The 27179-nt window shown below is 47.9% G+C and overlaps 1 protein-coding gene across 1 annotated transcript; it reads left to right on the top strand.

The window, feature by feature from the left end:
* The first annotated feature begins 3420 nt into the window (after positions 1-3420).
* FAM83C (family with sequence similarity 83 member C) lies at positions 3421-26468 on the top strand. The gene is given in 5 exon segments (XM_053993141.1): positions 3421-3465; positions 3468-4100; positions 11039-11206; positions 15445-15569; positions 24969-26468. Coding segments are annotated over 5 exon segments (1902 nt in total). The 3' UTR covers positions 25900-26468.
* The last annotated feature ends 711 nt before the right edge of the window (positions 26469-27179 follow it).

The following is a 27179-nucleotide window of genomic DNA, read 5'->3' as shown; positions in this document are numbered from 1 at the left end:
TCATACAAGTGTGTTCATGTGGGAGGACCCTCCACAAGCTGCTGAGGCTGGATCCTCTTGGGAGCTGCTGCAGCTCTTCCAGAGGTGAGAGCTCCCTCGTGCTCATTGTAGAAGTGAGGAGTCCTGCACACTCAAAGCCTTCATGAATGACTACATCACAATGAGCTGGGCTCCTTCATGCCTCATCCCACCTGCCAGCTCCTGGGCTGCTCCACATCCTGTCAAAACCAGGCATCTTAGGCAGATTTACTCAATGTCCCACATCCTTCCCTGTGCACCCTCTTCCTGCTGGTAGCCAGACCCAGTGATGTTACAACACCCGGTTCTGGATTCCCTTTGGAAGGAGACACAGAAGGGGTGTCTGGAAGTGCTTTTTCCCATGTTCAGTACAGGGCAGCAGCTGAAAAAAGCAGCACACTGTGGTCCTTCTCCTGCCAGCTGTGCATCAGCCCCCTGAGCAGCTCAGGGCTGCTCCTCAGAGGGCCAGCACAGCAGCTCCATGGCCTCACCCTGGCTTCCCTGCATGGCACAGGGGTGGTAGAGACCTTGGAGCTGCAATGGGACAGAACCTCTGTGCTCTGCACACCACTGGGCAGGGGCAGCAGGGGAGGGGGGTCCCTGCCTCCCCTGACATCCTCTGTGGTTGGATCATTTGGCCTGTAGCTGGCAATTGGTGTCCAATGCCCTCCTTCAGCTGTGCAGGTGTGAGGCTGCCTCTCCCCTGATTTGAGAGGGTCTTAAAAAATGAATGATAAAGATGAAACATGGAATTTGTGTGCTGCCACTGTGCTTAGATCCTGTAACAACACTATGGTTGGGAATCTTGGACAAAAAATTGGGAGATTTGACTTTGCTCTGTGGGTTCAGTGCTGACAGAGCTCAGGGCAGGAACCAAAATTGGGATTTTTCTCATCCAGCTGTGCTGGCTGAGTGCATCTGGCCAGTGAATTCTGCAGTGGAGCACTGCTATGCAGTGCCTTCCAGAAATGCTGGTACAGCACTGAGGAGCACCCTGATGTTTTGAGATGGAAGATTGGGTCTCAGTCTCTGGGTTTCAGAGGGGGAGGAAGCAAATCTGGCTTCTCGTGTTCCTGGGTGAGTGCTCTCCAAGATCTATCAGGAAACAGGCTGGCAGGCTGCCTCCCGTGGGTGCATGAAGAGGAAGAAGCAGGTACATTCTGTGGAGAGCCCAGGCAAGGTGTTTGTGTTTGCTGAGCACCAAGAACATCTGCGGGATGGAAGAATGAAGTATTGCCTAATGCTTGGCTGGGCTCAGTTATCAGCCAGAGCAGAGCTGCCCAGGGACATTGACTTGGAAGTGGCTCTTGGGACGTGTGTTCAGCCAGAGGGAATTTTCCCCTTGTCTTTATCTGTTGATTGCAGAAGGTGTGTAGACAAGACTTCCAGATAAGATCCCTGCTTTTAGCTGGCAAAAATGGGCTGATGAGATTCCCACATCCTGTGTGGGCCAATCAGCCTCTGGAGTGCCAGTTAGAGCCCTCTTGCCAGACAGCAGGAACAGGTCACCTCTCATCTAATTTTAGATGTCTGCGTGGTAAACCTCTGTCACTGACTGGGGCAGCCCGAGCTCCTGCTGTCAGTGGGGGGAGATAAGAGCTTCCCAGGCACATTTCATCCGACCTGTTCCAGGTGTCTGCTGCAGGGTGAGGTAACTGACTCCTGGAAGTCTCTGCCTCTCCCCACCAACCCTGAAGGAGCCCAGCCTGAAAAGCTGGGCTGGAGATGTTTACATCATGTGTGCTTTCATGTGCTGAGGACCATGAGAAATTACCGGAGGGAGAGTAGATCATTACCAAACAGTGCAAATCCCTTCACAAATCCCCTTTACAAAATCAGCAGCAGAAAATATGCATTTGATTACTTTTTAAAAAATTCACACTCTTTTCAGCTCTTTAGGAAGGCAAAAAGTAGAGTGATGGTACGCTTGTTTTCTGTTATCACCCTGGCAAAGCAGCTCCAGAAAAACACCCACCATGTTACAGCTCCTTCCCTTTGCTACTTCCCCAAACTTCCTTACGCTGCGTTGGCTGTTCATACTTCATATTTTAAGTTATTCTTTAAGCTGTTCTAACGTTTACTTTCACACGTAACACGTCTGTGCCAGCAGCTTTGTTATAGTTTTGTCCCATCCCCACTTTGCCCTTGCTCACTGCATCACAGCCAACTTCTGTTGTCTGATTCAATCGATGCAATGTTCTTGCCATTTGCAGTCCTGCTGAGGCTTCATCCTGACTTCAGGCATCCAGAGACTAGACAGATAATCCAAACTAATCATCCCGCTCAGCTGTAGTCCATGGAGAGTGACAGTCCTTTGGGGACATGATTCATCCCAGCTGATTTAGAGCCTGGTGTCTGGATGTGCTGGTTCACACTCAGGCATGGCCATCCCTACTCCATTGACTATTGCCCCATGATTATTCCAGGGCACACATTTAGCTTTTACATTACTTAATTTAATTTAATCTCAGGGGATTTTGTAGATAAAAGGCCAGTTGATTACATCAACTCTCCAGCCAGTTTTTCATTCCCTGGTTGCCTGTGTGGAGTTCAGTAGCTCCAGGGTGAGCTGATCTCTGCTCCTCTGCAGTTCTTCACACGTTGTGTTCTATGGTGTGCTCCTACACAGTGCCTTAATTCACATAGCAATGTCTGCCTGTACTGTTCCTCCAAAAATAACTCCATTATGCTTTTGGGAAGCTGGAATTAACTAATCCCCAATAAGCAGCATGTGGGCAGTATCATCATTCACACAGCACCAGACTCCTAAGGCTGAATGTCCTTGAAGGATTTCCAGGGAGATGCTAAATGAGCACGTGAAATATTGCTCTTCTTGCCTGAAGTATCTAATGACCAAGATTCCTGCTGTGATTCCTACAAACACCATGACTCTGTGTGTCAAGAAATAGACTGCTCTGGCTTCTCTACCAGGTGCTGGTGTAGCAGAGCCAGGCTCCCAAGAAATGCTAAGGAGGAGCATTATCTGTGGCTCAGGGATGAGTAAGTTTCTCTGCTGAGTCTGATTATCCACTTGGGATATTTGTGTTTCATTATAACTGACACTATGCAGCGTGTTTGATTTGGAACAAATTTCAAGCAGGAACAAGTTCCAGCATCTGCATTTCCACTGCGAGCACAGTGAGGGACAAAACAGGTTAGAACCTGCTAGGCCAAGGGTGGGGACCTCTCTAGGGACGGGAAGGGAAGGGGAGGACAGTACATTAATCAGTTACAAGGAAAAGGAAGGAGCAGCTTGAAGAGCTGATATTCTTCCCCTTGCAAAAGGGACTCTGGGCACCGAGTATCGGGTGCGTGTCTGCGGAAGCCGGGTGAGGGAGCTGGCGAAAGCCGGCTCCTCCCCCGGAGTGCGAGGCTGTACCTGGTGATTAAGGACTTGAGCTTATGCTGAGTCCTGAAGGAACCTGTTGGGAGGAGCTCAGGAGTGCAGGAGGGGCAGAAAAGACTTGAAGACAGGCACAGGACTAATCCAGCAGGAGAGACACCTCTCGGCATCAGCAGCTCCAGTCATGTTCAACTACCTGGCAGTCGAGGTGAGGCCCCAGCTCCACCGCAGCTATGGGAGCCAGCAAGGGGTGTCTGGGCCACTGAAGAGCCGCCTGGAGCAGCTGAAGAAGCCGTGGTGGAGGGAGCCCACCCCGCTGGTGCTCCAGCACAGTGAGACAGCCAGGCTGGCCATCGATGCCTTTCTTGAGCAGGGGGAGCGCGGCTACCTGAGCGCCATCGCCGAGGAGAGGGAGCTGCCATTTCTTTCCCCCTTGGACATGGAATACATCAGCCGTCAGAGGAACCAAAGCTTCCCAGACCCCAGTGCAATGAAAGACAAAGAAGGTGACCCTGGTGATGTGGACACTGGAGATGGGTTCTCCCTCAACTCTGAACTAACATCGGGCACCTACTTCCCCCTCATGTCTGATGTGCACCCTCCGGAGCTGGAGCTGGGGTGGCCAGGGACACCTCTCTTCACGCTGTCTGGCCAGACTCAGGCCACTGTGATTTTCCAAAGAAACAAAACGAACAGCATTAAGGATTTGGTCCGGTCTCTGATCAGCCGGGCACGGACGGTACGTACAGAGCTGTGTCCCTTGAGGGGAGCCTTGTGCCCCAGTGCCCAGGGCTGGTGGCTGCTCCCACACCTGTAACCACACGCTCCACGCTGTCGCTGCTCTCTACATGTCTGGCATGATGTGATTGCTTTTTCTGCAGCAGACCTGTAGCTGCTCCTGCTCCTTTCCTTTCTTGTAATTTCTTTCTGCCTGGGATTTCATGTCATCCAGGCAGTGCCTTTGCAGACTCTCTGCAGGGATGCAGAGCAGTCCCAGAGCCCCGTGGGGTGCATGGCAGGGCCTGCAGTGTCCCTGGCTCTGTGTCCCAGCCAGCCCTCCTCCCTCTGCACGGCCGGGGCTCTTCTCCAGCCCTGGACATCATTTTAAGCTGGACAAGACAATACCACTGGTGACCTGCTGTCACAGAGAAAATCTCAGAATGGTTTGTGTTGGAAGGAACCTTAAGGACCATCTCATTCCATGTCCTTCCATGGGCAGGGACACCTTCCACTAGCCCAGGTTGCTCCAAGCCCTGTCCAACCTGTCCTTGGACACTTCCAGGGATGGGGCAGCTTCTCTGGGCAACATGGGCCAGACCTCACCATATATGACCTGAGTAAATTTGTGGGACTGAAAATCCCTGCCAGTGGTTTGAACTAAGTTAGAATCCTGTATCCTAGGTTTGATGTCTGTGCCTCCCCAGGGATGAGTAAGATCAGCCCATTTTGCCCCATTGCACAGTTTCTGGTGTGTTATTATTACAACCCTCGGATGTAATAAAAACTGGATGATTACAGTGCCTGCCTACCAAGCACAATGCTGGCATGAATTTATTCACTCACCTATGCTGCTTGTTGTTTCTTTCGCTTTGCCACTGTACTCTGTGTGAAAGCAGCAGCTCAGACAACTATCTCAGACACATTTTCAGCTTTTTGTCATCTTCATGGTTCTTTTCAGCTGTTTCACATCAATCTTCTTTTGTAGCATTTGTGTTGAGATATTGAGGAAACATTTAGAGCAAAGTTCACTTTAACCAGTCAGCTTCTGGCAGTTTCTCTTACCACTCCAGTAGTTTCCTATTTAACTTCAGTCACTCCTTACATTCATTGTTGTTTGTGTAAAAGCTGGAGATAAGGAATTACCTGGATCAGTGCAGCTCAAGTATGATCTTCTATAACCCTCAGCAGAGCTGAGCAAATGAATTTATGTATTCCCAGAGCTCAGATTGCTGCACAGCATTAAAACATCTTTAAAGAGCCACATATCAGTGAAGTTTGGGTGTGATATGAGGTGAATGGGGATATTTTTTCTTTTGCCCAAAAGATCATTTTGCCACACAAGCTGCTGCTCAGTTGTAAGCAGCCCTTGCTTAATATGCCTGAACTTCCACTGCATCTTACAGGCAATTACAGGAAGTTTTGGTCCAGGAAATAAGTGGCAAAAAGCTTTGTTTGTCCTTGCAGGCAGCTGATTTATGGTAGTTTAAATGATCTGAAAAGTTCTGTGATATTGACCCCATCCTTGTCAGCAGTGGAGATTAAGGCACAGTCATGGTAGAATGCACAGAGTAAATTACTACCAAGAAGTGTCCTCCCATCACTCAGCACGTGTCCCGGATCTTCAGTGATATTATGATCCTTTAAGCCACAGGAAAAACGTCTTGCTGCTTTCTCAGTTCACAGGAACTTCTCAGTTGCTGCGGGCAAGTTGCCTGGGCAGTGGCTGCTTTATTGTACTTTCAGTACATTCTGAGCTTTTTGCTTTATTGTACTTTCAGTACATTCTGAGATTTTTGCTTTCTTTGCTTGAGTTGACAAAGCCCTGACAATCTTCTGCCCTTCGTGTTTGAGTTAGGAGTTTCCCACAGTGGTTTTTACTGTTGTGTGAAATGTGAGAATGAGTTTTTAAGTATCTTACTGATTTATTATTGGTATTCTACTGGCTTCTGGGTTAGCAGCTCTGGCCAGTGCTTCCCATGATTAACTCTATGATTGATGGCAATTTTAGCTCATTCACAACCCCAGTTATACATATTTAAGTATTTACTGAGTCATTTTGCTTAACAAACCATCCAAAAGGAGGTAACTTATGTGTCTTAATGACAAAAGAAAAACCAAAGGTAAAAACTTCCTTTGCTTGAAGTGCCAGTATGAACCATTTGAAGAACCACCTGGTGTTTTGGTTTGCAGCTGCTGTTTCTACATTTCCAATATTTTTGCCACTAGACTTTTAGCTGTTGTCATAGATCCCTCTTTTAGAGAGTTTCTTCTCCCATGGAGGACACAGTGCTGGTGTTATGTGGGAAAGATGCTGAGAACCCCAACTGCTTTTCCCAGGTCCTGTAGACAGGGAGGTGTGTGTTTTGAAAGGCTGTTTGCTTCTTCCTGGTAGAGTCACACAGAACAACATCAGCTGACATCTCTTGCAACAGCATATTTGTGCTGACAAATTAGCAAAAGGAGCATTTGTTTCATAGGTATCTTTTGCTGGTGAGGTTGGTCTTTCACCTTTGCTGTGTTTAACCAGCTCTCTTTGAAGACGGATGTTCCGATTTGAGCTTTTCTCTTTGCAGACATAAGAAGATGCAGTGCAGCCACACCTTTGCCTTCATTTGATAATACTGTTAAAATTTTGCTCTTGCTGGATGAGCTTCAATCTGGTTTGACCTTCTTTCACCCCTCTTGTGCCCCTTGAACTCTGGCTGCGTGTTCGTGTCTGTGCCTGGTGGGAGAAGGGTCCCTGCTGGTCCCCAGGGAAGCAAGAGATCAAATGGCACCACTGCAGTAATGACCCAAACCACACTGCTATTGGCAAATACCAGTAAAACCAGCTGTGCTGGTTAGAAACCAGACAGATGGCAAACCCCAGTGGGGATCTGGTAAGTGCTGTAATTTCTAAAGTGATGACTCCAGTAATTGCTGAATTGTGAGTTTCCAGAAGTGGGTTTGGAAATGTCATGGTTTAACCCTACAATGGCAAGGTGTGAATTTTTTAAAGCCTGTGGGGCAGCTGTGTCTCTAATATCCTGACCCGCCAAGGCCAAGCCATGGGCTCAGAGGTCGTGATGAGCGTGGTGAGGAGCAGGGATGCCCCAAGCCAGCCTTGCAGCCCCCCACCACTGAAACAGAGGGGCTGGAGACACTGACACAGGTTTAGGTTTGTGTGGCCCGATTGACTTGACTGACTTTAAATGTGAGACATGAGCTGTTGGGAGCCTGAATTGCAGATGGTACTTGGATACTCAACTCCCCCTGCTTTAGGGGGTTTGAGGGGAAAAAACTTCCAGGGTCTTCTTCCTCCAAAATTTCTTGGCTTTGGGGTTGATCTGATGTTATTATAAGAGCTGCCTGCTTTGATTTCCAAAAGGATCTGCTGATCTCAGTGCCCTTATGGATACCCACTTGGTATCCATATAAAGAGCAGCCCCACATGGGCATCTCCCCCTGCAGGGAGGGCACAGCCTCCCCTCTGTCCCCCCTGCAGCACACACGGGGTCCGTCCTTCCTGCCCCGCACCGGCTGTGCTGCACACCGGGAGCGCTGCGAAGGACGGCGTGAGCAGAGCTGCAGCCTGCTCCACCTCCCGTCCAAGCCAAGACCCGCTTTGGAAAGCCTGAGTGTGACTATCAGGGCTCCACCCAGCTTGCACAAGCTGGCGCCGCTGCTTGGGGCTCTGGCTGACGCTGCAGCCTGGCCACCTGCATCCAGCCTGGGCATCGGCTGCCACGGGTGACTCTGTGCCATGTGCTGCTGCCTGCTTAGCCCCATCCCTCTCACGCTGAGCACTGAGGCCCTAGCAGTGCTGGTTTGGGGCAAGGATCAACCTGAATTGTGGCAACCAGCCCTGCCAAAGCCTGCAAGCACTGGTAGAGGAAAGCAAGTGGTGTGGACCTCCTGTGCACTTCGGGTACAGGCCTTGCCCCTCAACATGTGGGATCTGGGGACAAAGGAACTTCTGTCTTCCTTGACTCCACCACACTGACTTCCCAAGCAGACGGACTTCCCCAGGACATGCCTGCCTCAAACCTCAGCTTGAGATGAGCTTGAATATCATGAGGCGAAGTCTGGCTGAGAGGCACTTGCCAGAGGCTTTACACAAGGTCTGGGCCATCGTTTTTTCACAGTGTTTCATCATCAGAGCATGTGTGACCCATCAAAGAAATGGGGCTAAATTGCAGTTGGCCTTTGCCTGGAGGACAGTGTGGAGAGATGTGGCAAAGTCCTTTTATACTGTGGGTCTCAGTGGTACCTTGTGCTGATAGACCAACAGCAACATTAATTTGGGAAGTTGAAGATGCTTCTCAGTGCTTGCAGAGCTCCTCCAGGGCTGACTCTGCTCTCCATGAGAGATGGGCACATTTCAAGAGGGGAGAAGTTTGCCAAAACCTTGCAAGGCTTCTGGGAAGACAGCACTGGCAAGGGCTACAGAAGAGGAACCCTTTGGAGTCAGGTTCTAAAGCCTCTATCTCCCGGGGCCAGGGTGAGAGGATGGAGATGTGGTTTTGGTCTGGATGTCAGGAATGATTTTTAGCTCTTGACAGCTGCCTTGTGTCCCACGTGGATGTCTGGGATCACACCATCCTCTGGGAAGGTTCTTCCCCAGACCCTGCTTTGGTGAGCTGGGCCTGGGGCCTCCTGCAAGATGTTGAGGACCAATGACACTATGTTGGCCATCATCACAGACATGGGTTTTGGGGACAAAACAGAGCCCACGATATCTTGTCCATCTGCAAAAGGGCTCAATCCCCAAGGGAGCAGGAATCAGCCTTCTGACATTGCTGTCCTCTCCGCTGTGGCTCTGTGCAAAGGTCTCTCCGTGGCTGTACAGGCTGAGAGCAGCCAGCTCCCCAAGCAGAAGACAGGGCTGGAGAGCACAGGGAAGCTCAGGGGCCCTGCTCTGCCCATGACTGCTCTGAGGCCATGAGTGTGAGTCTGGAAAGAGGCAGCTTATTGGTGAAAACAGAGCAGAGGAGCTACTGGGCAGTGAGCAATCTGGGCCAGTGTGGCAGTCTGGAGCACAAATCCAAGGACAGTTAAACTTGGAGCTCCTCTCCTCTTTTCTGAAGCTATTCCCGACCAGCCCCATGCCATGATTGCAATTTCCCTTGTTCCTATTTAAAGCTTGAATCACTGCACATGTAAAAGCTGACCTCACAGCCATCCTCTGCATTTAGCTCTTGGTTTGAAGAGAAGCAGGTGAGCAGCAGTGGCAGAGGAAGGCTCAACCTGCAGGGGTGAGATGCACCGGGTGATTTGGGCTATGGAGAGCTGCATTTGTGGCCATGCACATAACGCAGGCAGCCGAGGTGTTGGCACACAGGCTCCCTCCTCGTGGGGGCCACGATGGCAGCAGGACTGACTGGGTTTTCTGTGCCAGGTGTGGTGCAGGGCATGAACACTGAGAAGCAGAATAGGCTATTGGAGCTTCACTCAAATTTAGTAGGTTTTGAGTCATCTTTATTTGGGCATTCTCTGGCAGGTGCAGAAACACAAATCAGGGTTATACACCCAACTTACAAGCACCAGTCACCTTATTCACTATGATGTGGTAAAGACTGAGACTAAAGTACTTGGACAGTAGTTCCACTATTTTTTTTTTTTTCACCTTTTGAAAAAAGTTTGGCTGATGGTAAATCCTCCCCTACCCTTTTCCCTCCTGTGGTGTGTTCCCATCTTCCATGAGTTCTCAGTGTTAACTGCTGATGGTTCAAGGTCTGAGTCACGAGGTGCTCTGCACCCTCAGGTGCAGTGACAAATTATCCTGCTCAGCAAGTGCTCTCCTGTCTGTTCCTTCCTTCTCCAAGGTGTCCCCCTGACCCTGACAGTGACAGCCACCAGATGGATCCCAACAGTCACTTCCTCATCCAAATAACGGCTCCCTCAGTGTTGTCTGCTGGCAACTTCATTCCATGAGGACCAGAGCAACAGTGTCTCTGATCCCATCTGAATCTATTTATGGCTGATTTCCCTTGATGCATTGTTCTTGTTGCAGGTCATTTGAATTGTCTGGTCCTGGGTCAACTCACTTGTAGTAGCTGCTTGTCATGACTTACCTTCTGTTTTCTGTATTTTCATTCCAGTTTTTGGAGAATTCATGTAGCCATGACAGTCTGCTGCCTCCCACTCCATCTCCAGTGTGATGGCTTGCCATGGTCTTTTTCAACCTCATTCTTTAAAGAACTGGCAGTTCTCTTTAAAATTCTTTTCCTATTTAAAACCCCTTCCTTGAAGACCTTATTTTCACTTTATTGAGATACGTATTTGTTTATTTTTTAATAATCTTAGCGTTATTCTTTCTTCCTCCTGTCAGGTTTCATACCCGTCACTTGCATCCCTGGCTGCATGAGCAGGAGTTCTGCCAACAGGGATAGGGAAGGGATCCTTTCCACACACATTATTCTCTGATTTTGTCTAGGCACCCCTAGGATCTAATCTTGAAACAAGGATTTACAATTTATCACGATAACTTCTCCCTCACCTGGCAGTGTGTCCATCCTGAAAAAAATTTGTACTTTTTCATATTAATCTGTCAGTCATGTACAGTCACTCTTGATGAATGGACAATGATTTTGCTCAGTCTCAGCTCTTGTTTATTTGCTTTATTCTTGGCATATTTTCTTAAGGCAACACATACTTGTTGCACCACTGAAATTCAGAATTTGTGCATGTGTTCACCTTTCAGCTATTCCTTTCTGCGAATAGCAGATGAGACAGGAGGTACCCAGGTGGGGATTGTCTTCACAGTTATTAAAATTTGATTTTAGCTGCCACAGTGGGGTAAGGGCTGTTAAACACAAAAGTCCAGAGTCATCTCCATTCAGGTGGCCACGGGGTCTCAGTAACTCAGGAGGTTTGAGTAGTTTAAACCACATAGTTTAAAGCACAGTTCACTTGGGCATGAGATTTCAACAGTCTCTTGTGTTTCTTTTCCCCCTGCACCTCTTTTCTCCTGGCCAGGTGATAGCAATTGTGATGGATCTGTTTACAGACATGGAAATTCTGTGTGACCTGCTGGAGGCCTCAAGCAGACGGCACATCCCCGTTTACCTGATCCTGGATGAAGAGTACTTGAAGCATTTTGTGGAAATGTGCAATAAAATGGCTCTTACTCAGGACAGCTTCCCAGTAAGTTTTCAGTCACATACTGGATATGATAAACAGGTCTTGGAATTGATAAAAACAATGTACCCTGTGTTCTGTTCCCCCTGCCTGGTGCCTAGGACTCATCCCTTCTCCCCAGAATCTATCCCTTCTCTCCCTGTCCCAGGCTAAGAAAGCAAGGCTGTTTGCTCTAGGAAATTGAGACCTGTCTGGAAGCACAGAGGAAGGCATGCAGGAGCCTCCTAGTCCCATATATTGATGTTTTGTGGTCCTCATTTCAGTTTTCCCTGCAGGGAGTGTGAAGTTGGGGCCAATGGGATGCAGTGAGTTGCTGAACACTTTGCTGGGCTGGTGCAGAGATGAAGAGAGAGGCTCAGAAATTTAGTTTATGTGAACCTGTAGCATCTGGACATGGGGGGGAAAGAACACAGCCCCTGCTCTAGGACATAGAACTGCAAGACTTAAATTGCTCATAGTTCAGATCCCTGAGCTCAGTGATTTAAATTCTGCCCAGAGCTGCTACAGGGCAATAGCTGGGAGGGCAAGGGAAGCAGTGAGTCCCCCCAGATGTCCTGCTGCAAACCCCATCACTTCCTTCTGCTGAGCCCACAGGTTAAAAATCTCACATTAAGATCTGCTTTTAGGCTTTGCAATTCAGTTGCGGGTCCATGATTTGGATTTGTGAAAAACCCAGTTCCTGCTCTGTGGGTGCCCATCACTCAGCATGTGGTGCCCAGAGCAGATAAACAGTAAAAATTAATGTGACAGTGCCATAAGCTCTCTTGGGAACTTGCAGATTCAGAGATGCACCTCAGTATCCTGCTGATCCCCATTTCTGGCTACCACCTATCAATGGAAGTTGGTTTTTTTTGTTGTCATTTGTTATTCCTGTAAGGCCAGCAGTGCTGGCTGTGCTTCTTCCCTGGGTGTGCAGGATTCCCTGGAGCACTGACTCCACTCCAGCCACCAGTTTCATGGGTTTTCCATTCATTTTTGTGGTGAACACTTAGAAATTTTCCAGGTAGCTCAAAAGGGACAATGCAAAATCAATGTTTTGCAGGATATTCTAAATAGATGAAGTTAAGATGTCTTAATTTTCCCTAATTTTTAACCTGTCTACACAAGGGTTAATTTACAGATACCTCTTTAGAGAAACGCTCAGTCCTCTGGTCAAGTTGGTAAGGTTGGACTTGATGACCTTGAATGTATTTTCCAACCTAAAGGATTCTGTGATTCTTCCACTGTGCTGGTGAAGCTCTGTCCTGTCTTGCTTCTTACAAGCCAGACCCATTTCATCCTGACTCTTGAGATGGCAGCTCTTGGGGAAAACTGCTCCATGCTGGAGCAGGTTTGCTTCCATAAATAGCTTCCACACTGAAGTGACCTGGTGCATTCAGATGAATTCCATCTCTCCAAAATATACTTTATTGCTTCTTGTCCAAGAGGTGGCCATTTTAAAAATTAAAATTAGAATGAGTTTATATCCATGGAGATGTCTATGTCTCTTTGTTATGCCTGATGCCATGTCGTGTGCTTGAGCAGGTAATTAACACTTGCCTCCCCATTCCATGACTCACTAGCAGCTCTCCATCTGAAGTGTCTCCTATGCTGAGGCACCCATGCAGTCCATTACCTGCAGGCTGAATACACATCTCAGTGGAATGAGGGTACATATTTTATTCCTGCCTCCAAGTTGTGACAGGATGTGGCAGTAAATCTCCATTTTGGATAATTGGTGACAATTTGGGCTTGAATGGGGAATTGGGGTCATCTTACTTCTGAAAACAACACATGAGTCTGCTGGTGGCAAATTCCAGTGCTGAGCATAAGAAAATCCTGTGTGGAGCATTGGCAGCAGAGACAGCAGAAGCTTTAACTTGGAATTTTCAAACATCCGTCTGCTGAACCTGGAGCTACGTCTGCATGGAGCAAGAATAGTACCAGGGTGTCTTTCCTGCAAGACTGGAGGATTCTCATCTTGTTGGGATTATTCAGGGTCTGGATTGACAAGAGGAAGAAGACAATGATGAAAATGAACCAGATATCAGAAACTCACCCAGCCTTGGGAAGGATAAAGGGAGTGAAGTAATACTGTGGTGACAAATTTATGGAATTTACCTGAAGTTGTTTTAATTTCTCCAGGAAGGAGGTGGGGGGGAGGAAGCTCCTCCCAGTGAAAACCAGTATTACTAAAACTTTGCCACAGGAAGAAAAAATCCCTGTGTTGACTGGCCACAGGATAAGGTGAAGACCTCACCAAGTATCCAGCATTATCTTGGTCTGAATCAGCAACTTGTGTCATTTCAGAGAATCACAGGCTAATGCAACTTGGCAAGGACCTTAGGATGTCATCAAGCCCAGCCTCCCACTCAAAACAGTGTCACCTGTGAGGTCACTTTACCTGACCTCATCTGGCAGATCTCCAAGCGAGGAGACTGCACAGTCTCTCTGGGCAAATTGTTCCAATGCACAACTGTCATTGTGAGGGAAAAGGTTTCTCCCTTCTCATACGTGGCAGATGAGGATATGTTCTGGGACATAAAAAGCCAACAAGGGGGAAAGCCACGGTGTCAAAATTCTGAAGCTTCAGCTCTGTACTTGCTAGAGGTTTCCATGAACTCAAGAGAAGACTGGACCAGCACTTGGAGAAGAGATCATGGTGGGCTTCCCACTGAGACAAACCACAAGAAGCTCAGGAAATCCCCTGAGCAGAAAACAGGATCCACAGCAATATTAGGGGCAGCATCATAAATGATTGCCCTCTCCCCGCTGTCCCCAGCTGCCATTGCCCATGCAAGAGAGAGCCTGGATGGGCTCTGGTCAGGAGCAGATTTGCCGCTGCTGCGCAGCCCTGGAGGGCGGTGGTGCTCCTGGGTGGGCTGGGAGACCCTCACTGCAACGTGAGACCCGAGCCTTTCCCACCTGGCAGGTGCTCCCGGAGGGATGCTCAGCTTCTGCCCGCGGGGACTCTGACAGCACAGGGAAGCCGCCGGGTCCCTGCCTCGCTCCTCTCCCCGAGGGGCGACTGCCCTGAGTCCCGTGGGAGGAACGCGAAGGGGGCACAGGGGTGCCCGGGGACAGCTCCGGAAGGCTGGAAGGGGCGTGGGACTGCCCCTGCGGGGAACACCTGCAGGCAAATCCCAGCTGCTGGTGCTTGTCCCTTGCCTGTGCCTGGCCAGCAATCTGCTGAGTGGCAGAGGGGCAGTGCCACATTCCCTGAGCACCCAGCTCTGCCAGGAGCAAATCGGCCCCGACGCCGAACCAGCCGCTCTAGGGCTTTGTCTGTAGCTGGGCTGATGCTCGGCAGGAATGAGCTGCCAACAGAGGGGTCTGCCTGGTCAAGTTCAGGCGGTGACAGCTCCTGCTGTACCAGAGGTGTGACAGGTATCAGGGGAGCTGGCCTGGAGGGCAGGAAGGGATGACCTGGCAGCCCCGCGGAGGTGTAGCCTTAGGGATGTTTATTTACGTGCCAGATGTTTTGTTTGGCACTGTATCACACAGAGCAGGTCAGTAACAGTTTCCAGTGACTGTTCTGCTCTTCTGCCTTCCTCACCTGAGGGGCAAATAACTTCTATTACAGGCAAATGCTTTGCATTATGAAAGAGGCTCCCAATGGATACCAAGAGCCATAGTCCCCAGTTTATTCTGGGCACTTGGTTTTAGAGGTCAAGGTTGTATCAGAGAAGTATTTGCAGTGGAGCATCAGGTCTGCTTCAATTGAGTATAGCAGATGAAAATGTTAATATAATTTTAAAGTGTATTGATAAAAGGAATTCCTTAAAATGTAGATATTCCTTTCTCTAAGTCTTTTTTCACTGGGTGATGTTTTAATTTTAAGCCTGTAGTTGTATAAAATCAGGGCAGCACATTCTATTGATTAGAAACTAGCTAGTTATTATGCATCAAAATTTACTTAATGCAGAGCCATCAGCTAGTGGGGCATTGAATATCATTAATAATCTGGAAGAAATTGGATAGTTTTACATACATCAGAAATGATCCATAGGCTCATGGTTTTTTTTTCAAAGTAGAATTTGCACTCAAGTGCAACTTGTTAATTTTTGCTGGTTTTTATCCTGTAGAAGCAGGCAGTGTGACAAAATATTTGGTATGTAGGAGCCAAGAAATACTTAATGCCTTGCTGAGTTCTACCTCTCAGTGCAGAGCATGAGCCTGAGGGAGTCCAGCAGTGATGCACAAGGGAACATCTCAGTTCAGTTCAGTACATGGCCCCTTACCAACTCTCCCTGCTTTGGTTTCAGAACATGCGCATAAGATGCCTGAGTGGAAACACGTACTACAGCAAAGCAGGCAAGAAATTTGTAGGCCAGGTTCTGGAGAAGTTTGTCCTGGTTGATTGTGACCAAGTCCTTGCTGGTACATACAGGTAAGAAAATACAGAAACTACTGTGGCAGAGACTGGTGACACTGAGGAAATATTCCTTACCAAAATACTGAATAGTGTCACTCCTGGTGCTGCATGCTGGTTCAACAGCTACCCTTCATTCACTTCAGTCAGTGCTTTCACAGTTTTCCAAGCCTCCATCTTATCCACCCTCCCTGCCCTTTTCTTACCTAAAGTGAAAACCTCAAACTTTTCAGAAGTCTCTCCTCATGCTGCTGCATCCCTCAGTCTTTTTAATTCTGTTTTTCTGCAGCCTCTGTGACCTCACTACCTCCTTCTTGAGGTGCAGAGACAAGAACTACATGTGGCCTCCCTGATACACTGCACTGAGGTGTTCAAGAGGGGTAAAAGATGCCCAGACTCTGGTTTGTGATTGTGGCCCTTGCTGGCAGGGGCCAGCACTCACTGCATGTTTTAGTTGCCATGGCATTCTGAGCTGATGATGTCAGACAACTTCCTGAGCTGTTCCAGGTTCAGCATCATACAGATAATTTTCCCCTATGGATACACAACATTTTCCTTTACTGAAGTTCATCTGCCACATATTTGTCCACTTGCTCAGTTCTGTGAGATTCTTCTGGATTTGCTCACCTCCACTGAGGTATCCAACCACCTGAAGGACCTGAGGATCACCTGTAAACCTGGGAATTTCACTGCACCCCTCCATGCCTGAGGGCACCCATGTGCTCATTGGCTCCCTCACCAAACTCCAGCAGGTTGGTGAGCTGGGCTTGGCTTTGTCCTGTTGTCCTTTTCCAAGAGGCTGTGCTTCTCCATGCTAGCAGGAATCTTGTTCTTCACAGCACGCTCTGCATACCCCAGGGTAGAGGGCAGCTCCAGGGGGGTGTGGGCCTCAAGACTGCATTCAGAGCCCTCTCTGTAAGGTGGGATCATATGGGAAACCTCTCAACCCTTGGCCTTTCTGGTGGTGCTGATACACAGGAGTGAAACACATCTCAGTGTCACCAGCACCAGCGATGGATGTAGGAAGTTCATTGAGGTTCTCAGCTATGGCCTTGCCATCGCCCTTTTGACACCCAGGCCTCAAATGAGCCCACTGATTCCTTGACGGCCAGTACAGCATTTGTGAGCAACCTACAGCCCCAGTCATCCTGGGGATTTTTGGTCTGCTCCCTTTCAACTCTTTTTGACTGATTGCTGCATTTTTACATAGTTACCTTTCTTGAAATTGAACCTTGACATGCTGCATTTATTTTGTTTGCTCTCCATTAAAGAGTTAAAATTGTGTTGTGATCATTCTTACAAACGGGTTCTTCCACTTCTGGCTCTGGAACCACGTCTTATGCCCCATTCCAGACCACATCCTGAATCACATCTTTTCTTGTGGGTCAAACAATTTAGACTAGTTAATTCTGGCATGTAATAATTTATTGCTTCCAAAAAGTTTTTCTCCATGGTTCATCCCAGTGAAGCATTAACCTGTATGTGTACGAATGGATGAAATCTCCCCCTGTTGCTGCCCATCCTAATTTTACAGCCCCTGTGATCTCAGTTAACATTGTTCCCCACAGTTCTGATCAGAGGGTCAGGACTACTGTTCTTGTCCTGTATTTTTATTACTAGACTCTTCCCAGATCCTTCCCACAGTATTTTTCACACTGTTGAACATTATCTTACCCTTCACAAACAGTGCAGCTCATCAGGACATCATCAGCCTGCTCTGTCAATTTGTTGTCCTGGTGTCCTGGTTTAGGGCAAATTTGGGAGAAATACTTTTATTCTCCTTCCACCAGATCTCCTTGAACACTGCTCTCGCTCTCCCTTTCTCTCAGTTTCCATCTCTCTGTGAGCACATGCTGGACCCTGAGGCTACCAGTGTCCTCATCAGTGCTGCACCTTCAAGCTGCACCTTCTCCTCTGGTGTTGACTTCATCATCTCCAAGAGTGGAGGTCTCACCTCATCGAACTCTGGCAAAATGAATGAAAAATGGGAGTACATGGTTGAAACTGCTTGTGTCAAATATCTAAACAACATGGAGAGCAGTGTCTGCTGGCATTTTTACCATCCTAAGACACTTAAAAACAATGGAGTGAATCACTGCCTGGAAACACAGAATGCTAGGATCATAGAATGGGTTAGGTGGAAAAGCCCTTAAAGAGCCTTGAGTCCAACTGTTCCCTCAGCACTGCTGAGCCCACAACTAACCCATGTCACATATACTCATCTTTTAAATCCCTCTATCCATCTCCATTGTCTGCAGGGGCAGGCATTACATAACTCATCAGGATCACTCATTTTTGTATGACTAAATCTGAGCATGTGTCAGCTGGATTGAACTGCACAGCTGGAGGAACATCTGATTTCCCTGTGGCCCAGAGTCAGGGTATTGCTTAAAATGCAGGTGCAGCTCTCTGGGTCAGTTCCTCCCTGTGCCGTTAAGGGCAGGGACTGGGGGCTCTCATGTGGTCCCTTTCTACAGATCTCTGCAGAGCTGAAACTTCTGGAATTCTGGAAGATAGTATTTAGGTTGAATAGGGTCTTACAGCTGATTCTGTGCTGTGCCAGTAAGCACAGGATGTTCTGGACTAACAGAAACAGTCTCTTCTTGAGGAATTTGTTCACTTGTCAGAAACACTTTCACAGCAGAAAATCGGGATATCTCCTTCTGGGTGTAGTGCAACTTGTATAGGAGATATTTAGATTACCATCCCTGCAGATGGGAAGGTCAGATGCAAAGGATGAGAACAGTTAGTGAGTAAAGCCAAAGATCCAGGGTGGAACCAGGGCTGTCTCAGGATGACACAGGGACAAAGGTAAAAGTGTTCTTTTACCTTTCAGCAGCAGGTTTTGCAGTTCAGCAATGCTGTGTGCAAGGATCAGAGGTTTCAGAACTCTGGGGTTTTATGTTGTACGTGCTTCTCTATGTTCAGTTTGCTATAGGACACTCTTTCCCACCATGTCTGGCCTCCATGATACCCTCTGGCAATGGGTTATGCAGTTTAATTTATGTTTTGTGTGAAGAAGTGGTCTGTGGTGTTTACAGTAGACCTACTGCCAGATAATTATATTTAATGTCCCCAAATTCCCGCAACCTGGGCACAGAAAATCACCGTTTCCCATTTACTTTCTTGACTGCATCCATGATTTTGTCCTCCTCCATTATAATCCCTCATGTGAACCATCTCTTCTCCAGGTGAAGTATCTTTGGCTTTTCAGTCATTTCTTGTATCCAGAGTTTGAATTTATTGACATTTAATTGTCCATCATTTTGTAACATATTCCTCCCCTTACCATAAGATCCTCTTGCAGCTTCTGTTTATCCAGTTTTCTTTTGATCCACAATAATACTGTCATGAGGTCTGACATGGACAGTTTCTACAGTTTTTTAGTACTTTCCTCAGCATGTTGAACAGCATTGATCCCAGCACAAAACTTGTGGGTTTCCAGTGGGTAAATGAAATCCACTGCTAATGTTTGTATCTGTAATCAACTGCTACTTGTTGGGAGGACCTTCCTTTGTACGTACTCCATAATCGCTTAATTTTTCTAACAACAAAAATCGTCTTTGCTGAATGACCATGTCCAAATCTCTTTGAAAGTTCAAGTTTGATACATCAAGCACATTTGTGTGCTTGCTGCCTCCCTCAAAGATCTGCAAGAGGCTTTTGAGGTATGGCTTCCTTCCACAAAAACATGCTGAGTCTTCAGCATTATGATTATAGTTATTTATGCATCTAATAATTTTACCCTCTGTTTGCTTCTACCAGTTTGTTCAGTATGGAAATAGGAGTGGCTGGTTTGTAGTTTTCCAGGAGCTCTTTAAAAGGTTCAGATTTAAAACTTTCCATTCCTCTGCTACTATGTTCAATATTAAATGATAGGTTATTCCCTGGTTTATAATTGGAAAATCACTGACTTCCAGTTTATGAAGGCTTTTTGCTTTAATATTTTCATTTAATGCACCTTTTAAATCTGGTGAGATTTTCTGATGATTTAAAATGTCTTTATTTTGATAGGTACATTTTCTCTGAGACTCTAACATAGCATCTTTAAACAATCTTGCAGCCCTAAGCATTTAACCTTTTTGATTGCTCTTTTAAATTTCTTTTTAATAGCATTCCTCACTTTCTCTTTGAAGTTAAGCATTACTGTTGTGGATTATTTTTGTCCTTAAAGAATATTTAATATGGGTAGGTCATGGTTATTTTTTGCTGAGTGGCCTTCCCAAAGAAACTGTCTGAACTGGTAATGTTATTTCTCCTTTTGTTGGCTTTCTGGTTAGTTTTTCCAACAAGTGGTCATTTATAGTGTCTAAAATGCAGTTTTGGCAACTCTCCTCATTGTGGCCCCCATTCAACCTGGGAGGATCTCCCTTTATCCCTCTACTTTCTGCCTTCTTAGTCTCTCAGCACCCCCTCAACGTGGCTTATTTACCATCAGCACTCTGCTCAGAAAGTTCCCAGTACAGACACCATGCACTTTTCTAAACACAGCTTTATTTGTTCAGATGTTCTCCATTGATTCTAATTCCTTACCCAAGTGTCACTGATTTCCATCGTGTCCTTTTATCAGAATACAGTTTTCTTGCATTTGTTTTTAAAGTGAAGTGGGTGATCCCTAACTGTGTGACCTTCTACACATCCCAGCTTTGGTCTGTAGCAATCCACGGCACCCTGCTATCCATTGGGTTACTCCAGCCTGGCAGCTCTGCAATGAGGAGATGAGCAATGAAGAAAAGGACACAGATATGCAGAAATAGTGTAACTGTCCCTCTGCTCTCACAGATTTTATTTATCCATACAATAAGAACCACACAGAGCTGTGCCAGGGAGGCTCAGGCTGGAGATCAGGGAAAGGCTCTTCCCCAGAGGGTGCTGGCAGTGCCCAGGCTCCCCAGGGGATGGGCACGGCCCCGAGGCTGCCAGAGCTCCAGGAGCGTTGGCACAGCGCTGCCAGGGGTGCCCAGGGTGGGGCTGTTGGGGTGTCTGTGCAGGGCCAGGGGTTGGATTGCATGATCCCAGTGGGTCCCTTCCAGCTCAGGATGTTCTGTAATTCTATGATTCTTTAATTTATTCTGATAAATATATAAGCATAAATTAAAGAATGCTGCCTATTGGTACAGCTCAAGCACATTTTTGCAGCATTCTCTAAATACGGAAACCAAGCTCACAGCTCTTAATCTTAAACAAATGTAGGCAAATTAGTTTAGACCCTTCAACTCTTATGTGTACACTAATTAAATGTTTAACATTATATTTCTTCTAAATGAAGGAAAAAATAGATTGAGGTATCTAGGCAAAGCAATAATCTAAAATCTTAAATGTAATTAAATATATAGCTATTTAGGTTTATTCTGGGTAACAGAAGAAATAGGGTGTTTATTTGAGCACTTAAGATATTTACTGTTTCAGCAGGTGAGAAGAACCCAAGGGCCAATAGGGGCTAGAGCTAAACAGGATCTTGAACTGGAAAGATACACTAGAACCAGAGAAAAGACCTGGTATTGTCAGCCTGAAAGGGAGTTATGTGGCTGTTTGAGTTGCCTTAGAGGAGATTAATTTTTTCTGCTGAAAATGACAGATGGTCACAGTATCATTGTATGTCCTGCCATGGGCACAGAGAGGAAGGAGCCCAGTGTGTGATAGGGAGAAACTCAAGATCTGGGGTTGAAGCTGACACAGCAGCTGAAACTGAAAAACGAGAGGTGAAAGTTTACAAGAGTACAAAAGCTTCCACACCTGGCTTCAGGAGGAATAAAACTGAAGTACAGACGTGTTTGGCAATGGACAGATAAAGTTATATGGGTTTGAAGCTAAAGGAAGCCTGGGATTTCTTTCAAAGAAAGGTGCTTATACTCACAGGTATCCATGGCCCAAGCAAGAGGAAAGAGCTTTGAAGAGGGATTTTCAGATCTAGCTTGATGAGGACTCACCTCAAGAAAGAAATTCTAATGAAGCAGGAAGGGGGTGTGTAAGGAGTGGGAAGCACAGTGCATCAGCAAGGGAACCCCAGGTGACACACGCAGCAATGCAGTGACATTGCCAGGAGATGAGTGCTCTACAGCCTTGCTGGGCACACCAAAGCAGGGAGGAGCAAGTCCTCGGGTGTGTAAATAAAAAGTGAATCCAGGAGAAAGAGACAAGGTCTGCTGCTGGAAGGATGAATAAGAAATAAGAGATAACAAACATGGGTGCCCAAATTAGTTGAATACATTGCACTGGTTTGGATCAAAATGAAGATGAAAATCAAGGAATGGAAATTATTTCAAGTGTGTTGGGAGCAAGCTAAAAGAGCTTGCTGCAATAAAGGCAGGTTGCTGTTACCTTACCAAAGAAAATGTCACTTGAAATGAAAGGTCTATAATGAGTGTTATGTGGTACATGCATTTAGCCATGAGCAAAACCAAAACACACAAGATTGTGTGGGCATATGGAAAGAAAAGAATGGCTTTGTGACAGCTCAAGTGACAGAAGAGCAATAAAAATTAGTTTGAGAAACTGTTTAAAGAAGTAAAAAATCTTTTGCTGCAGATTGGTATCTCGTGTGTTGGAAAGAGCTGAAGCAGAGAGGCTGAGTGTGGAGATGCAGAGTCACCTGTTCAAACAGCTGAGGAAAGGCAAAGGCCACTGTGACCCCAAAGCAGAGCTGTACAGGGGGCACGCAGGGAACTAATGCGGGTGTCGAAAATGCTGCTGAGATGGAGATTTGTGGAATACCGCAGGTGCTCTTCGCGCTCCTGCTCGGCCCACGCCAGAGCGCCGGGGCAGGGGGTGTGCGAGGAGCGGCCGCTGTCCCGCACCGCCCGGAGGTGATGCCGCACCTCCATCTCCCGGCCAAGGGCTGAGCTGCACCGCTCCCGGAGAGCCTGAAAGCAGGGCAGGGAGCGGATCCTATCCTACAGACATCCTCTCCCAGAGTCCTTTGTGTCCCAGGGTGATCTGGAACGGCTGTGAGCAGCAGTTTGTTATAGGGAAAAAATAATGTCGGGAAAGTCCTACCGCTCTTAAAAGCTCCTATGATCTTTTAGCATGCGGGGTGGCCTGCAGCAGGAGGAGCTCCACAGCCCACACGGGTGTTGTGTTGTGCAAGGCAGTACCTCTTCCTGTCTGTATTAGGTTTTTAACCTGTGAACTTCATCCAGTGCCTCATTTTTATACCAGAAATCATTCCCTGGCTATGCCAGTCAGGGAAGAAAAGACCTTTATCAGTTTGAATAGCCATGGCTGGCAAGACCACATCGTCCCATCCTGGAAACCTATGCTGTGGCAAGGAGGGCTGTGCCACCAGGGGATTTGGATGATTCCTTCCAGGTCTTGTCACAACCCAGAGTGAGCAGGACCCCATTGGATGGGAAACTGGGACACAGGAATGCCCAAACTGGGGCAAGAGGCATCAGTGGAGCCAGGAAGTGCCCTGGGACAGACGCCTTTGACAGTGTCGAACCATGAAATCTCCCCTGTCTGGACTACTGGATTTCTTCAAAGAACTCTCAGGGCTTTTTGAGAGATAACATTCATTTGCCAAAGCTGCCTTTCCCATTATCTCATATTTCCTATATGGCCATTAATTGTATTCTTTAGAAGAGTCTCTACTAATTTGTGTATATACACAACTTATGTCTATCTAATTTGTGAGACTTAATTGTCTAGAACATTAAAAACATTATATCACATTAGCACCCTGATACTCTCCTGATAGCCAGCGCCCTTTCAAGTGGGAGATAGCACAGCCTGGTTAGGAGCTGAGCTATTTCATCCTGGCATTCCCTGGGCGCTCTTATGTTGATGATCCCCGCCCCTGCCCAGTCACTGATATTTGCTCTGTTGATCTTTTCTAATCTCTTCTACAGAGATCTCAACAGGAGACTGATCCTCCCTTTATTCTGTGTAAAGGGGGCTCAGGGCAGCCCAAGCTCCTGCATCCCATAAAAGGATGCAGGGGAATTATCTGAACACTCCTGTTGCACATGGACCATGTGCCTCAAAAAGAGCTGAATATTTCTTCTTTCCCCTTTTGCAATGTATGACCCAACCTTTTTCAAAGATGCTCTCTCTGGGTTTAGGAGCTTCTCCTCTGTCATTTAGCCATCCCAGCTAGTTTCTGGTTTGGTTTTTTCACCCTAATATCTCTGTGAAGGGATGCATTTGCTTTGAGCCTCCAGGATGGTATTTCTGATTACTCTTCATGCCACCCACAAAGATCTTTTTGTTCTTTTACTACTTTTGCATTCTTATTTAATTTATCTGGTTTGATATGAAGCAGCAGAGTATTTTTTCCATATTATGTTTCTGTTTGGGGTGTGATTGCTGAGTGTAAACATACCAAACACCAGTCTGACTTAAAACAACTGCAGAGTGCTCAGGGACCAGCCGGGAGCTGGGTTTCCTACTAGAAATTCCCTAATAGCTTTCTTGTGAGCTAAACATTGCTGAGGTCCCAAAACACAGTGCCAGTATCTTGTCCTGAAATGACATTTATTTGAGAATGTAATCTTCCATGACAATTGCTCTCCTGGAGCTCCTGTCATTTTACCCTGCTCTTCAGAATCAGCATCTTGCTTTAGCAGACAATAACACAGCCCTCAGCTGGTACTGCCACCTCTGAAAAATCTGGTTTATTTGACACATTTAGTGTGCTGGTCTGGTTTGACTACAGCAAGAATAAGAAGTCAGCTGATTACTGGGATGAGCAGGAGCCTGGGGATCCCACTCTGAAGAGGAACTTCCCTGCTTAATCAGGAAAAGGAAGATTAGGAGAATGTGGTTACAATCTGTAGCTATATTGGGGAAGAGCTAATTAGGTTACAGTTTGGGCACAAACAAGAGGTAGGGTTAAACAGATAAGGAACATTTGCAGAGGTGCAAATAATGGAAGTTTTTCCCCAGCTAGGGTAAAACCATTTTGGTTTTAAGGTAGAGTATGACAAGCTCCCAGAAAGGATCCCAAAACACTTAACTGTGAGGGCAGGGACTGGACTTGTTGAGCCAAGAATTAACTTCTACTGCATTTGGGAGTCCCACAGCCATACTCATAGCAAACATCATCAGCCTTCCTGTCCTGAGGTATTCCTGTGGATTCTGGAGACCTCCACTCCTCAAGGCAGTTCCTCATTTCCTGCCTGCCCAAGCAGCTCCTACAAGCCAATCATGGATGTCTGGACATGAGAACACAGCTCCTGCCAAGGCAAGGGAAGGGCAGGGGACCCCGAGCAGAAATCAAACAACCACTTTAGGGTTGTTCTTTTGTGCTTATTGATGAGCCCTTTCATCTGCATGAGCAATCTCCCACCTGCCTACTTGGAGAAAGTTGTAACAACACAAATAGGGTAGCACTCCATCACTGGAATGTGAAAATCCATGCTAGGCATTTTGGCACTCTGTGAACTGAAGTTAACATGTGTTTTGTTTCTTTTCCTGCAGTTTCACCTGGCTTTGCAGCCAAGTGCACACTGGCCTGGTGACCCACTTCCGCGGGCAAATTGTCGCAGAGTTTGACAAAGAATTCCGGTACTTGTACGCAGAGTCCAAAGCAGTGACCAGCTTCTGTGTGCCAGATCCTGGCACATGTCTCTCTTCTTGGAATACCTCAAAAGTTGACAACTGTCTTCTAAAACCTACTCAGGGGAATGATACGGAGACCCTGAGCCCCTCCAGCAGCCTTTCCAATGTGAGCATCAGGAGCATAAAAGTGTCTCCCTTTATGAAAAACTCCAGCTGCAGTGCACACCAGGAAAAGCAAGATTCCAGCTCTGATTCTGGCAGTAAGAAGGGGAAGGAGGACACATTCCTGAAGCCCACTTGCCCTAAACAGCAAGAAGAACCACCAGACTCAGCTAACAGTCCTCCAAATAAACCCACCCCAGCCTCCTATCCCAAATCAAACCTCATAACAGCAAGGACATTCCTGCAGCCAGAGCCTTCCTCCAATAAACCTGGTAACCAGGGGGACACTAAGGCCAACAGCAGCCACTGCTCCCCCCCGAGAGTGGGGCAGCCGCTGCAGTCCCTGTCAGAGGGCACCAGCAGCAATGGGAGCAGCCTGAAGCAGAGAGCACCTGTGGCCACCTCTGGGGAGCTGCCAGCTGAAAATGAGAACATGTTTTATGGGGTGGAAAAGAGACAGAGCCCTGGACATGGCTATTTTGACCTTTTCTCCCCATACAACCACCTCAAACGGGATAAAAAGTCCGTAGTGCCTTGCTATGACAAGTTCCCAGAGGATGTGCTGCTGGAAAAGAACAGCGCGTATGGGGCGGAGAAGAGAATGACTCTGGGGCACAGCAAGCTGGACCTGATCACCAAGTACAACAAACTAAAATCCAAACACATACACAGTCGGTTTGAACTCTGACCTGGGCCTCCAGCTGGCCTCTGCTCTGATTTTCCAGGGGTTGCTTTTCCCCGCCAATCATCATGCCTGGGGCTTGGAATCAAAACATTAGTCTTGTTCCTGTTAAAAGGTGTCTAATCTATGTATATGACTGATTCAGATGAGATTAGCAACTGCAGCTCAAATTTTCAATTGCATGATTGCGGCAGGAGGGAGAAAAGCACATAAATATAATCCACATTCTTTTTACACATTTGGGAAAGAACCATTTCCCCTTAAACTTACAGCAAAGCCATTGCTACACCTGGAAACTGGCCACTGAGGTCTTCAGGGTGAGCCCTGGTTCTCACCATGCTGAGCAATTCCTCTCCCTGTATCCATATGGTGAAAATGAAATGGGCAAAGGCAGGGGGATGTGGAAAATAAAGGAGTTGTTCTGCTGGAAAAAGCCGTGTTGGGTCCTGGTGGAGGGGGTGAGCACTGAGTGTGGCCAGCGCCCCGCCGTGCTGAGCCGTGCCAGGCCAGGAGGGGACAGGGACGTGTCTGGGCACACGTTTGGCATCTGCACACAGCCGACATTGTCACATCAGTGGTTGTCAGCACACGGATGGGGGCTGCTCCGGGGCACACCTGAACACTGGTGGCAGCTGACACAGGTGGCCCCTATACGCGAGTGAGGCACGCAGGTGGCAGCTGGGTCGGGTGGCCTGTCAGCTGCCAGGTGACACGTCTGCTGTCCTACACCACAATGCAGCATGGAGGGGGTGTCCAGGCATGGCTCCTTTTGGGACAGGGACAATGTCAGCACCTGGGGAGCACCAGGGCATGGGCTGGGGCTGTACACGGATGGGGGGGCCCACAGTGGCCAGGGACAGCCATGGCACACCTGGCACAGGGACAGAGACAACCACAGCACACCTGGCACCGGCACAAGGACGGGACAGCCATGGCACACCTGGCACCGGCACAGGGACAGTGATGGACACCATCACTGCGTCCCTCGCAGTGGGACAAGGGACAAGGACAGCGGTGCCGCACCTGGACCCGGGGCGGCCTCTCCAGGCTGTGGGGACACACGGGCCGGCTCAGCCCCAGGTGGGATCCGGGCACACGGGGACGAGTTGTGTCCCACAGGGCCATGGCGGGGCCCGGGCTGGCGAGCGGTGCCCGGGGCCGGTCCCTCCCGGGCCGGGGCCGGTCCCGGTCCCGCTCGGTCCCTCAGCGGGCCCGGGGCAGGTCCCGCCCCCGCTCCCCGCCATGGCGGCGCGCCCTGGGCGCCCTCACCTCCCGGCCGCTAGGGG

This window comes from Vidua macroura, chromosome 17 (assembly GCF_024509145.1).
Source record: "Vidua macroura isolate BioBank_ID:100142 chromosome 17, ASM2450914v1, whole genome shotgun sequence".
Lineage (NCBI taxonomy): Eukaryota > Metazoa > Chordata > Aves > Passeriformes > Viduidae > Vidua > Vidua macroura.
Note: the sequence above shows the minus strand (reverse complement) of the source record. Positions and strands in the feature narration are given on the sequence as shown.